At 35.6% G+C, this 14,447-nt stretch overlaps 1 protein-coding gene across 15 annotated transcripts in view; it reads left to right on the top strand.

Moving 5' to 3' along the window:
- The window catches only part of SLC41A2 (solute carrier family 41 member 2), a 156,861-nt gene that overhangs the window by 104,636 nt on the left and 37,778 nt on the right, over positions 1 to 14,447 (top strand). For all 15 annotated transcript variants that reach the window (XR_014083504.1, XR_014083500.1, XR_014083503.1 and 12 more), the window contains one exon: positions 1,564 to 1,710. Coding sequence is in view for 10 of the 15 variants with exons in the window: in XM_081595671.1 (XP_081451797.1) it covers positions 1,564 to 1,710 (147 nt within the window). In the remaining 5 variants the exon portion in view is untranslated. The remainder of the gene's footprint in view (positions 1 to 1,563; positions 1,711 to 14,447) is intronic.

Below are 14,447 nucleotides of genomic sequence, written 5' to 3'. Positions count from 1 at the left end.
GAATTACTGGAATTGACTGATTTTAACACAGGTAAAGCAGAGTGAAATTATGCTATTGGAAGATTGATTTCTGGTAAGAAAAAGTGTTAAAGCATTAACACTATTACTTTTGTCTCATTTGCTTCTGTTTTCTCTCTAGTTTCATTTAGAAAGAATTGTTTAAAAAATTTCAGACTAACAAGTGTCTGTATTGCCTGGGATTTTTAAAACTTTAAAATTCAGATTTAATATGTCTACACTTTTATTTTGAATAATGTGTGTTCCACTTTTATAGTAACTTGACCTTTATATATGTAGAGCAGATGCTATTGAACCACCTTTTGTAGGTGAGAAAACTGACTTAGGTAAGTTGGCTTGTACAATTTCATCAGCTTATTAACAGAAAAATCAGAATTAAAACCTGTTTCTTGTCTCCCAACCCTTTTCACTGGTCCATGATGGCAAAATAACTTGTTTTCAGCTGAAAAGTTATAGATAGCATTCTGTCATAGGAGAACTTTCCACATTGATCTTTAGATGTACTAATTTTGAAAAAAATTTTATATGATCACATCTTGAATGATTATTGTAATATACATTTAAATATTTTTCTTGATATGTTTTTTTTTTCTGTTTACAATGATATTATGGGAGAGGTAAGTCCATAGATTGAAAAAGCCTCCAGAATATAAGATGTGAGGCATTGAACCAAGACAAAATTTATACTTTTAATAATTTTGGCCTTACGGGTAGTAGGAAAAACACTATTATAAGCTGTGTGACCTTAAGCAAGGATTTAATTTATGCTTAGCATGTAAATGAACTAATCTTAAATTTTCTCAGTACTGCATCCTCTTAACATGTTGGCATGAGAAAATCTGTCCAGTATGGTATGGATATGATGTTACCATTTTTCTCCCATTTCTATATTCAAGAATATGAGGATTTAAGTGTACAAGAACCCAGTCACATTTTCATCTTCTGTTGTTGTGGGTTTATAGACAGAAACTTTGGGCTTAAACAGTACCCTTTACAAAGACTGCTTCTTGTATTCTGACCTCCAGTGTTCAAAATTTAATTACTCTTCTCTTCCTAATACTTCAACACTTTTTAATAAAAATGGGGCAAGCGTTTCTGGCTACCACTATGTAAACATATCTGGTTTTGTTGGCCTCCTTCTCAGTTGCTATATGTGTAAATATGGCTCACCTTTCTTTGACATTTTCATACTTTATTTTAGGGTTAAAATAAAAATCTTTGGCTCTGTACACATGAATACATTACATCCAAGACATGCATGTTACTAAATTGGAAACTTGAATGTTATTTTACAGTAGTCTGTCAGGTCTCTAAATGCAACACTGAACTGCTCACATCTTTTGTGATCCCTACTTGGAATTTGTTGAAAGACACTTTACCAAAACATTCAAGTAAAATGTTTTGTTTGTTTTAGTGAGCTTATCTAAGCAGCCTAATGGGAACTGATGCGCTGTTTGTCTAGTGTGTGTACTTCAGTATTTAGGGGAATGGATTTTCTTTAAACCATAGCATAAAAAGTAATGAACTTTTTTTTTTTTTTCCTAGGAATAATAATGGTTGGGGTTATCGTTGGCTCAAAGAAGACTGGTATAAACCCTGATAATGTTGCTACACCGATTGCTGCTAGTTTTGGTGACCTTATAACTCTTGCCATATTAGCTTGGATAAGTCAGGGTTTGTACTCCTGTCTTGGTAAGTTGACCTGAAATTAAATATAATGCATTATTCAGAGTCTCTTTAAATAAATGTTGTTGCAGCAATATCATGACTCATGGTGGCCTTCATCGGTGTTGGAACTGTGGTTGAGGCTGATTAGAACAATCACTGCTACTTCCTGTACACCTACTATATGTTGTGGTTCTCACATACTTCTTCTCTTCGTAAAGAATCTAACACTCTAAAAGATAAGGAGTGTCATCTTTGATTTCAGATGAGAAAACTGAGGGTCATAGAGGTTATGTGTGTTACCCACTGTTCGTAGGAAGGTTGAATGCAAGTCTATCATAGTCTTTGAATTCTCTGCTCTGAATATGTAGCGCTGAGGCGTCAACCCACAGGATTCTGAAACATGTTGCAGTGTTGTCTCAGAGCATAAAGTTATGCTTGAAATTTAGTGATTTTCCCCCATATCAGAAACCAGTGTGGCAATTAATAATAGCAACTGAAAAATCACCATGAAAATTAGCCTGAGTGTTGTGGGAATTTGAAGTTATCTTATATATGCAATTCCTGATAATAGTTATTGGGTAGTTATAGAATCTGATGAATTGTTTTAATGCAAACTTATACTCCGGAGCGATTGTCAATGTAAATGTATATGATTTGTGAATATACATTTAGTGCTAAAAGTTGATTGTAGTTTCATTTTTTTAGATGCCAAATTTTTTTAAAACTTAAAAGAAAATATAAACCCACAGTAATACAAAAAAAGAGAGAGAGGTAGTTTATCAGCCAAGCCAGAAGCAAACGTATATTCACATATCCTCATATATTTTCATGGATTCTAGACAGATTTATGGTATACTTGAGAATAAGTCTAAAAGTACATTTGGTTTGAAGAAGTCAGAATTTCAGATAAATGTTTTTGAACTAAAGAAAGGGCTTTAACCTAACCAAGGCAGTGATTTTCTGCTACTTTTGGAGATATCAAGTGAAGCTTCATTTAGTATATAAAATTACCTTAAATTATTTAATGAGTGAGATAAAAAGCAATACTCATTAAGATGATGTAGATATTCAAGGAAAATTCTCTTTTAGAAGATAAGATATGTCTACGTGTTGTAAGGTAGAAGACAATAAATGATAAGGACCCAAATATAAGATCTTGTTCCCATAATAAATAAAGGTATAGTATTTGCACACTTGAGTAGTCAAATTACTGTGAAGTAATTTGTAACACATTTCTCAGCTGCCTGCTAAATACCAGGATGTCTCCCCAGTTAAAGCCATTGAAGAATGTTACTATAAATATGACAGTTGTTATAGTGAGACAGACTAAATATTATGATAAATCAGTTTTTGAGGAAAATCTCACTTTGTAAATTTATTTCTAAAAATTATACAAGTGGTAAACTCTCCTTACAAAAGACTTAATCAAAATGTGTTATTCTCTAAAAATTTTAATATTTTGAGTGTTATAGACTATACAGTAGTGTTTAACTAAGTCGGGAAATAAAAAGTGAAATATAATGATCATAATATAGATCATAATTTTGAAAAATAGTTTTATTATCAAATATTGCTTAGACTTTTCTAGGCCTGTGTTCTGAAAGTTGACGCATCATAATTCAAGATGAATTCATTAAAACAGAATCAGTATCATTTTGTTTCCTTAAAATGATATTTTTTTAACGGGCTGCTGATTGATTCCACAGTTAATTTGAAGGTGTTTCTGAAGTCACTGTTTCATTATGAGCACTAGGGGGCCTCATAGCACCAGCAGCTGGAATCCTAGTCCTGAGGGTGTTCCGAACAGAGGTTAGACATGGGCACAGACAGTGGGGACACATGTATACCCGTGGCTGATTCATGTCAATGTATGGCAAAAACCACCACAATATTGTAAAGTAATTAGCCTCCAATTAAAATAAATTAATTAATGAAAAAAAATTCCAAGATCCCCTCATCCTGCTGAGTGGGATGCCTAGCTCTAGGAAACAAAGGTTTAATTCCTGAACTATTATATATTGGAAACACTTAGGAGTCTTTAGAGATAAAAAGAGGATTTCATGGCAACCATAGGCTTTGGTTGTAAATAGAGGCCATGAATTATGTGGCTCTGAAAGAACTGAACACCGAGAAGTCTCACTTAACTCCCGACTTAAGAGTTGTAGATATTCGGAAATGACTTTGAATAGCTCCCCTGGTGTGCTGTGGGCTTCGGCATGTGTACCAAGGCTCACTCCACAGTCATTCAATGTGCTACCTTTCTTTCACTCCCGATAAAATGTGCTGATTTCTGATGCCTGAAGTAAATATGAAATTTCCCCCCTTCCCACCTATCCAGTCCTCCAAAACAAACAAGGCAAAAGAAACTAAGCTTTGTTTACTCTTCCTGACTTTATTTTGTCGTCCCCCTAAGGAAGCCTCTATTGCTTAGTGAACAGAGTTAGAGTTTAAGCCTGGTGTTCAGGCCTCTCGGAGACTTAACCTTCTCAAGCTCCCAGCCGCCCCTCCCTTTCTTATATTCTAGCCAAACCCCAACATCTACTGATTCTCATACGTGCTGGTGATTTTTGTCTTTTCTTTCTTATGTTATCCCCCTCCTCTCCCTTGAAGGTCAATCAGAATCATCATTTTTCAGTACTAAATTCATAGATTTCCCTAATCTTGGGTAAACTTTTTCTCCCCTGAATTCCTATAGCATGTTATTGACCCTTCTCTTAAGGCATTCTTTACATTTGGCCAGTCATTATAGCTTTCAAAATAAATGTATCTTCCCTTATAAAGGTATAAAGGAAGGACAAAACTGTCTTTATTTTATGTATTTGTTTTGTAGACTCCATATACTGTATGCGTAATGAGTGTTAAATAAATAGCACTTCATCACATGCTTTATTCTTTTTGAAAGCTATCCAGTTAATGTGTATAGAAATTATTAAGGAAGTGGTGTATATATGGAAAATGGAGGACAGCTATCCCTCCAAATGACTTTGCCACAGTACCTATCCAATAACATAATAGATCGTAATGAAAAAAAATGATCCTTTCAGAGAAGACATAGTATAAGGAAGTTATTGGAAGGGTATACTGCCTTAGCAGAAAGTATCTAGTATCACTATAGAAATATAAAAAGGGCAACATGTGGCTGGAAAAGACCTATTTCAAATGAAAATAGAAGAGGAAATAGAAAGTCAGTTTACAGTGTAATCGAAGCTCTAGATTATGATATGTTTAGATCTGACTTGCACAGAAAATATAAAGGCATTTATTCATTCATACAGTGATGTTTAAACATACAGTAACCTTTTTTATTGGAATATAATTGCTTTGCAAAGTTGTGTTAGTTTCTGCTGTACAACAAAGTGGATCAGCTATATGTATCTGTATATATGTATAGCTGGTCTTCCCTCCCAACTCAGACAGTAAAGAATCTGCCTGCAATGCAGGAGACACGGGTTCAATCCCTGGGTTGGGAAGATCCCCTGGAGAAGATAATGGCTATGCACACCAGTATTTTGCCTGGAGAATTCTATGGACAGAGGAGTCTGGCGGGCTACAGTCCATGGGGTCGCAAAGAGTCGGACATGACTGAGCAACTAACATACGTATATCCTCTACCTCTTGAGCCCCCATCCCATTCCTCTAGGTCATCAGAGAGCACTGAGCTGAGCTCCCTCTGCTATACAGCAGCTTCCCACTCGCTATCTATTTTATACATGGTAGTGTATATATCAGGGGTTTCCCAGGTGGCGCTAGTGTAAAGAACCTGTCTGCCAGTGCAGGAGATGTAAGAGACATGGGTTTGATCCCTGGGTTGGAAAGATCCCCTGGAGAAGGGGATGGCAAACCGCTGCAGTATTCTTGCCTGGAGAATCCCATGGACAGAGGAGCCTGGCAGGCTACAATCCATGGGGTCACAGAGTTGCACATGACTGAGCAGCTAACACTTTCAGTGTGTATAAAAATATGTAGCAATCTTTAAAAGCTATTGTGTGCTAAGTCCCTTCATCCTTTTAAAAGCTATTAAAAGGGTCTTAAGTTGGGCCAGTAACAGAAATAGCTGTACACAATGATGGCTGCCTTTTCTTTTTCTTGACTGAATAATTTTTAAAGGATTTTAAACACTTTTTTTCAATTATTTATAACTATGTGGTTATATAATTCTTGTATGCCCCGTGTATACAGATTGGAAAAATTATCAGCTTTTCTCTTTTCAGGCAAGATCTGAGCAGCAAAATGTTGATTCATTTCTCATTCTTCAAGGTTAACTTTAGAAAGATGGCTTAAGAAGAAATAAGCTCTAAGAACAGTGATAGCCTCAGGTTGTTACTTGGGTCCTATGGAGACTAACAGGGAAGCCACCTGTAATGTATTTACAAAACATTCTAGAATATCACTGCCTTGATGTGATGATGTGAGTAGAATCTAAAATCGTCATGCATGTCACTCTTCTACAGAGTTCTTTAGTCCTGAATGTCCCCAGTTTAGACTGACTCCTGAAAGGTCTGTTTAGTGAGAAAATTCTGATGATTATTATAAAGGGCACTTTAAAAATTGTTTCCAACTTTCCATGCCCATTTCTTTGTTGTTCACACACAACATAAATATAAGATGTCACTCATAGCAGCTACATATTTAGGAAGGATTTAGGGTGAAAATAAGGAATCCTGTTAATGAAACTGGGCTTCTCTTGTGGTTCTGCTGGTAAAGAATCCACCTGCAATGCAAGAGACCTGGGTTCGATCCCTGGGTTGGGAAGATCCCCTGGAGAAGGGAAAGGCTACCCACTCCAGTATTCTGGCCTGGTGAATTCCATGGACTGTATTGTCCATGGGGTTGCAAAGAGTCGGACACGACTGAGTAACTTTAACTTCATTTCATTAATGAAACTATGTAATAATAGTTGCAAAACACCACCAGTTCGGTTCAGTCACTCAGTCGTGTCCAACTCTTTGTGACCCCATGGACTGCAGCACGCCAGGCGTCCCTGTCCATCACCAACTCCCGGAGTTTACTCAAACTCATGTCCCTTGAGTCGGTAATGCCATCCAACCATCTCATCCTCTGTCGTCCCCTTCTCCTCACGCCTTCAGTCTTTCCCAGCATCAGGGTCTTTTCAAATGAGTCAATTCTTTGCATCAGGTGGCCAGTGTATTGGAGTTTCAGCTTCAGCATCAGTCCTTCCAATGAATATTCAGGACTGATCTCCTTTAGGATGGACTGGTTGGATCTCCTTGCAGTCCAAGGGGCTCTCAAGAGGCTTCTCCAACACCACAGTTCAAAAGCATCAATTCTTTGGTGCTCAGTTTTCCTTATAATCCAACTCTCACATCCATACATGACTACCAGAAAAACCATAGCTTTGACTAGACGGATCTTTGTTGGCAAAGTAATGTCTCTGCTTTTAATATGCTGTCTAGGTTGGTCATAACTTTTCTTCCAAGGAGTAAGCATCTTTTAATTTCATGGCTGCAGTCACCATCTGCAGTGATTTTGGAGCCCAAGAAAATAAAGTCTGTCACTGTTTCCACTGTTTCTCCAACTATTTGCCATGAAGTGATGGGACCAGATGCCATGATCTTAGTTTTCTGAATGTTGAGTTTTAAGCCAACTTTTTCACTCTCCTCTTTCACTTTCATCAAGAGGCTCTTTAGTTCTTCTTGTTCACTTTCTGTCATAAGGGTGGTGTCCTATGCATATCTGAGCTTATTGATATTTCTTCCGGCAAACACCACCAACAATCTAATAAAAGATGAAAGCTGTGAATAAAAAAGATGGCAATTATGGGGCTTCTTTGGTGGTGCAATGGTTAAGACTCTGAGCTTCCACTGTAGGGGGCACAGGTTCGATCCCTGGTTGGGGAACTAAGATCCCACATGTCATGTGACATGGCCAGAAAAGAAAAGATGGCAGTTATGTGTGATAGTTAAGTGGAATTATAGCAATTTGGACTACTTTAGCTATGTTAATCATTACCTTTCTGTAGTTTATCATGGAATCAATATTAATGTATACAGATACTTTTTAGGCTTAAAATTTCACATTTTTTCTATAGGCCTGTGTTCAGTTCCATTGTTGCTATAACAAATTACCGCAACCTGTGGCTTAAAACAATAGAAATTAATTTTCTTACCGCTCTGGAGGCCAAAGTTCAAGATACTTGTTTTCCAGGGCTAAAATCAAGGCATCAGCAGGGCTTGTTCCTTCTGAAAGTTTCAAAGGGAAATCTGTCCCTTAACTGTTCCATCTTCTGGTAGCTACTAGCATTCCTTGGCTTGCAGCCACGTTACTGATCTCTGCTTCTGTGGTCACATTGTGTCTTCTGTAGTCAAATTCCTCTCTATTTCCTGCCTTAAAGGACACCTGTGATTACATTAGGGCTCCCTATTTCAAAATGCTTGATTGAGTCACATCTGCAAAGCCCCCTTTTCCATATGTGGTAACATTTACTGTTTCTAGAGATTAGGATGTGGCGTCTTTGAGCACAATCATTATTCAGCCTACCACAGTACCCATTTATGATATACCCAGAAATCAAGGCAAAATATTATTTTTGAGCAGGATCATTTAGATATATTTGATTTAGAAAGCTAGACACTTTTAGATTTTGATATTAATGCAGAAGTTCCTGTTTGGCTTTTAATCAGTTTCTCTTGCTGCTTGTGTCATTAGTGGTTTTCTAAAAATAATTCTTTAATATTATAACATCTGTAAAACACCGAATAAATCCTAAAAAGAGGAATGTTTTAGCACCCATCCCTTTTTGTATATTTGTAATTTCCACCTAACTATTGGATTAAAATTTAGCCAGGGAAAAGGTAAGCGGGTCCTATACAATTAAACCTATGATTTAATTTGGTGGGAATGGGCATGTTAGATTTGCAGAAAATTGAAATAAAATACATTTGCAGTAAATCATTTTAGATACTTTTTTTTTTTTTTTTACATGTGTTCCCCTTCCTGGATAGATACTTTTATTTTATCATGATTTTCCCATTTTTTTTAAGGTTAAAATTTTTAATTTGGAGATAATTTTAAACTTCTAGAATAGTTATGAAAATAAGATAGTACCAAAAACCCTGTATACCCTGTACCCATATTCACCAAATATTAATATTTTACCCCATTTACTTTATCTTTTATTCTGTCCATCTTCCTCTGTGAATATGTGTATGTTCTTTGTCTTTTATAAATTGACATTTTAAAAGAATATAGCCTTCACCTCCTTTTTTTTTCATTGTTGAAATTTTAAAAGCTTGAGATATAATTCAATCATATCATACAATTCATCTTTAAAAGTACACAATTCAGTAGTTTTTGTCATATTTATAAGATTGTGAAACCTATTATCTCATTCCAGAACATTTTCATCACCCTCCCCCCAAAAATACCTTTAGCAGTCACTTCCTATTCCACCCCACCCTCCCCCAGCACTGGCAACCGCTAATATAGTTTCAGTCTCCATGGATTTGCCTATTCTAGACATTTCAAAAAATGGAATCATACAATATGTGACCTTTTATATTCTATTTCCTTCTGTTAGTATGCTTCTACGGTTCATGCTTCATCATGAAGCAGTACTGAATACCAAGTAGTACTAGATAATATTTCATTATATGGACTAGTAATATGGCTGAATAATACTCCATTGTATGGATATATCACATTTTGTTTATCCATTTACCATTAGATGGACATTTGGGTTGCATCCACTTTTTAGCTATTACGAATAATGCTGCTTTGAACATTGTTGTACACATTTTTGTGTGAACGTATGTTTGCCATTCTATTGATATATACCTAGGAGTGGAATTTCTAGGTCATATGATAGGTCTTTAACTTTTTGAGGAACTGCTCACTCATTTTTTATTTCTTTCCTGAGAAATTCTTCCCCCTCTTTGAAAATTCAGGGCAGTGATTCTGGGGTTAGGATGGTGAGTGTTTTTTTCAACTTCAGATGTCCTTCCAGAGATCTGTTGTTGAGAATAAATTGAAAGCCTGGCATGGTGCTCCTCTCTTGACCTGAAAATGAAATACAAAGATGATCTGACCTAGCAGAATAGTTCTTTTCATTTGTAGTTAGTGGGTTTTAATGCTTTTAGTTTTCTGTTTAAGTCTATAAAGAGATTGTTGACAACCTTAGTTGTTTTAGGAGGTAAGAATGCTTCTTAATTTGAATGTTATTTATTTCTATCTAATGGTTTAGCAAGGAGAACTGGGAGTGCATCCAATAAAGGTTTTTCATCTTTTAAAAAACTATGGACCCATGGCTGATTCATGTCAATGTATGGCAAAAACTATTACAATATTGTAAAGTAATTAGCCCCCAACTAAAATAAATAAATTTATAAAAAAAAAAAAAAAAACTATGGAGAAAATTGCTCTATATGTAGCATTAGTCATATCCTTTCAAGTGGAAGAAAGTATTTAATATTTAATGAATTTTGTTAGCATAATTATTTTGGAGATGTGATGGCAAATCCAGCTAAAACCATGGGTATAAAATTTGTTTGGGCTTTATTTTAATATTTAGAGTAATTGTTCCTACCTGATTGGAAAAAAATGAATTTCTAATTCAAACATCTTAATCATAGGTGAGGAGATCTTTAAATATCTTAAGAAGATGATAAAATATAAGATATAATCCAAGATAAGGGTATGAATAACAGTTGAAGAATTTTGTGAAATGTCAGAAAAAGGCTTGTAGGCTACAAAGACCATGAGATCAACTCTGTCTGTAAGTTATGAAGTCTCTACTAGACAAAATAAGTATTAGAATCCTTGAGAAAAATCCAGGAATGTCTTAGCTAAAATCTCTGATAATAATAAAAGCTTTATCAGCTAGAATGATATTACCAAAAATGTCTTGAGATGATGTAACTGTTTCAAGAATGGGTAGGCAACTTTTAACCCTAAGGAGATTTAGAACTCAGTTTAAAAATATTTGAGAATCAAAATTATGGTATGAATGATTTTATGCTAACAAAGCAGTACTTATTTTTAAATATACTTGTTTCTTAAGCCATTACAGTAACATGTCAGTCTTTTGATTCCATTTTAAAATTTATAATTATGTAATTAATTTATCCTTATAATTGTCAAATAGAAATCTTACCAAGTTTATATATATTGTGTGAATATTTATGAAAATATAAGACTCAGCATATTTGTACATTTGTTAGATTTAGAAAGATTACTTTAAGTACTAGGAATCTTTCGTGAGATAAATGAAATGCCTAAGTAGAATATCTCAGGGTATTTAACTAAGTTTGTAAATGCAACCAAATATAATTTCAAACTCTTAAAAATAATCTTTGGTTGGATGTTAGACATTATTAATGTAATGTTAAGTGCTTGACTTTTTTCCTACAAAGTATTAGATAGACTTTGTTCTTGTTTTTTTTGCTTTAAAAAAACTGTAGTTAATTTACAATGTTATGTTAGTTTCAAGTGTACAGCAAAGTGATTCAGTTACACATATATATATACACAGATGTTCTTTTTCAGATTCTTCTCCATTAGAGGTTATTACAAGATACTGAGTATAGTTCCCTGTGCTATATAGTAGGTCTTGGTTGTTTTCCTGTTTTATACACAGCAGTGTGTGTATGGGAGAAGGAAATGGCAACCCACTCCAGTATTCTTGCCTAGAGAATCCCGTGGACAGAGGAGCCTGGTGGGCTGCTGTCCATAGGGTCACACAGAGTCAAACACAACTGAAGCAATTTAGCAGCAGCAGCAGCAGTGTGTGTATATTAATATCAAACTCCTAATTTATCTCTCTCCTCTATCCCCCATCCTCTCTCTTTGGTAAACATGTTTGTTTCATATGTCTGTCAGTTTGTTTCTGTAAATAAGTTCATTTGTATCATTTCTTTAGATTCCACATATAAGTGATGTCATGTGACATTTGTCTTTCTGTATCTCAACTTAATATGATAATCTCTAGGTCCATCCATGTTGCTGCAAATGACACTATTTCATTCTTTTTATGGCTGAGTAATAGTCCATTGTATATATGTATCACATCTTCTCTATCCGTTCATCTGTTGGTGGACATTTAGGTTGCTTCCATGTCTCCACTGTTGTAAATAGTGCTGCTGTGAACACAGGGTTGCATGTATCTTTTTGAATCAGAATTTTCTCTGGGTATATGTTCGGGAGTGGAATTGCAGAATCATATGGTAGTTCTCTTTCTAGTTTTTTTAAGGACCCACCATACAGTTCTGCATAGTGGCTGTACCAGTTTAACATTCCCACCAGTGTAGAAAGGCTCCTTTTTCTCCAGCATTAACTATTTATAATTTTTTTTGATAATGGCCATTCTGATTGGAATGAGGTGATACCTCACTGCAGTTTTGATTTGCATTTCTCTAATAATTAGCATGTGGTCATCTGTATGTCATCTTTGAAGAAATGTCTATTAGGCCTTTTGTCCATTTTTTGATTGCATTGTTTGTGTTTTGGATATTAAGCTGTATGAGCTGTTTGTATATTTTAGAAATTAATCCCTTGTCAGTTGCATCATTTTCAAATGTTTTCTTTCATTCTGAGGGTTGTCTTTTCATTTTGTTTATGATTTCCTTTGTTGTGCAAAAGCTTTTAAGTTTAATAGGGCCCATTTGTTTATTTTTGTTTTTATTTCATTACTCTGGGAGACAGATCCAAAAAAATGTTGCTGCAATATATGTCAAAGAGTGTTCTGCCTGTTTTCTTCTAGTTTTATAGTATCCAGTCTTACATTTAGGTCTTTATCCATTTTGAGTTTATTTTTGTGTGTGATGTTAGAGAATGTTCTAATTTCATTCTTTACATGTAGCTGTCCAGTTTTCCAAGCACTACTTTATTGGAGAGACTGTTCTCCATTATATATTCTTGCCTCTTTTCTTGTAAATTAATTTGCCGTAAATGTGTGAGCTTATTTCTGGGCTTTCTGTCCCGTTCCATTGATCTATATGTCTGTTTTTGTGCCAGTAACATACTTTTTTGATTACTGTAACATTGTAGTATAGTCTGAAGTCTGGGAGTATGATTCTTCCACCTTTGTTCTATCAGGATTGCTTTGGCTATTCGAGGTCTTTTGTGTTTCCATACAAATAAAATTTTTTTGTTAACTAGTTTTGTGGAAAATGCTATTGGTAATTTGATAGGGATTGCTTTGAATCTGTAGATTGCCTTGGGTAGTATGGTCCTTTTAACAATATTTATTCTTTCAGTCCAAGAACACAGTATATCTTTCTATCTCTTTTGTGTTACCTTCAATTTCTTTCATCAGCATCTTATATTCTTAATGGACTTTGTTCTTGTAGGCAACTATTTGTGGATTAGTTTGAGCCTTACAAGGCTTGGCTTTAAGCTTCATTGGAATAGATTTATAATAGGCATTACACTATTGTGTAATGAAATAAAAACAAAAATAAACAAATGGGCTTCCCTGGTGGCTCAGATGGTAAAGCATCTGCCTGCAATGCGAGAGACCTGGGTTTGATCCCTGGGTTGGGAAGATCCCCTGGAGAAGGAAATGGCAACCCACTCTAGTATTCTTGCCTGGAAAATCCCATGGACAGAGGAGCCTGGTAGGCTATAGTCCATGGGGTCTCAAAGAGTCGGACACGACTGAGAGACTTCACTTTTTAGTGCTACTAGTGCTACTGCTAAGAAGTGACCTTCTCTGGTCTTCACTAAATGTTTTCAGAGTTCAAATAGTCTCTCTTCTCTAGGGGTTAGATCTCAAATGACTTCTACCCCTTTGTAAACTCGGGGAATTTTTCAGTTTACAACTCTCCCATTATTCTTAGTCTAGCCTTGTGGAGTTTGCCCTATGTGTGCATGGCTTGGTGTTCAGTTTGCAAGCTCTTTCTCCAGGAGCTTCCTCTTCTCCAGTATTCTGCCCTGTGAATTCCTGCTGCCTTAGACCCACTCTGCTGGAATTCTCTCTTTCTGAGCTGTGGTCTGAAATGTACCTTTAGTTAGAAAGTGGCTCAGCAGTACAGAATCCACCTGCAATGCATGAGATGTAGGTTCAATCTCTGGATCAGCAAGATCCCATGGAGAAGGAAATGGCAACCCACTCCAGTATTCTTGCCTGGGAAATCCCGTGAACAGAGAAACCTGGTGGGCTACAGTCCATGTGGTCGCAAAAGAGTCAGACATGACTGAGCGACAGTTCACTACTTCACAGTACAGTACTTCAGGCTATCGTAGGGCTTATCTCATTTCTTTTCCCTGTCTCAGGGATCACAGAACTGTAATAATAGTCATCAGTGTCTTGAAAGTAACTTATTATCTATCTATATATGTGTAAATCTTATAGTGACTTCTGAAAACACATTTTAGGTTTTGTTCAGAGATAGCATATATCACATCTACGAAGCAAGACAAGCCAGGCCAAAGTCAATAAGCTTTGCTGCACTCTATAGGAAAGCATAACAAGAATGAGGAGAGGATAATTGTGATCAAGTAAGACAGTCTACCACGAGAAGTATGAAAAAAATCATGGTAGTCTGTTTCCTAAGTATGTCACAAATAAAAGTATGTTAATGGCAATGATGATTATGATGATAGTAAGTGCTCAGTAAATGTTAACTATGTGCCAGGGCACTATTGTACTTAAGTTACATGTGTTAATTCTCTTAAGACTCATAATAATCTCATGAAATAGTTATTATAAATTTTACTATATTATAGATAAGGAAATAGAAGTGTATAGAAGTTAAATTTTTTGTCCAAGTTAAGTTGTAACATCTAGATATGAAATGAGGAAGTCT

The sequence above is a fragment of the Giraffa tippelskirchi genome, chromosome 4, assembly GCF_054371585.1.
Source record: "Giraffa tippelskirchi isolate mGirTip1 chromosome 4, T2T-mGirTip1v1.2.pri, whole genome shotgun sequence".
In the NCBI taxonomy this organism is placed as follows: Eukaryota; Metazoa; Chordata; class Mammalia; order Artiodactyla; family Giraffidae; genus Giraffa; species Giraffa tippelskirchi.
The sequence above is the reverse complement of the archived record's forward strand: the minus strand, read 5'-3'. Positions and strand labels throughout refer to the sequence as shown.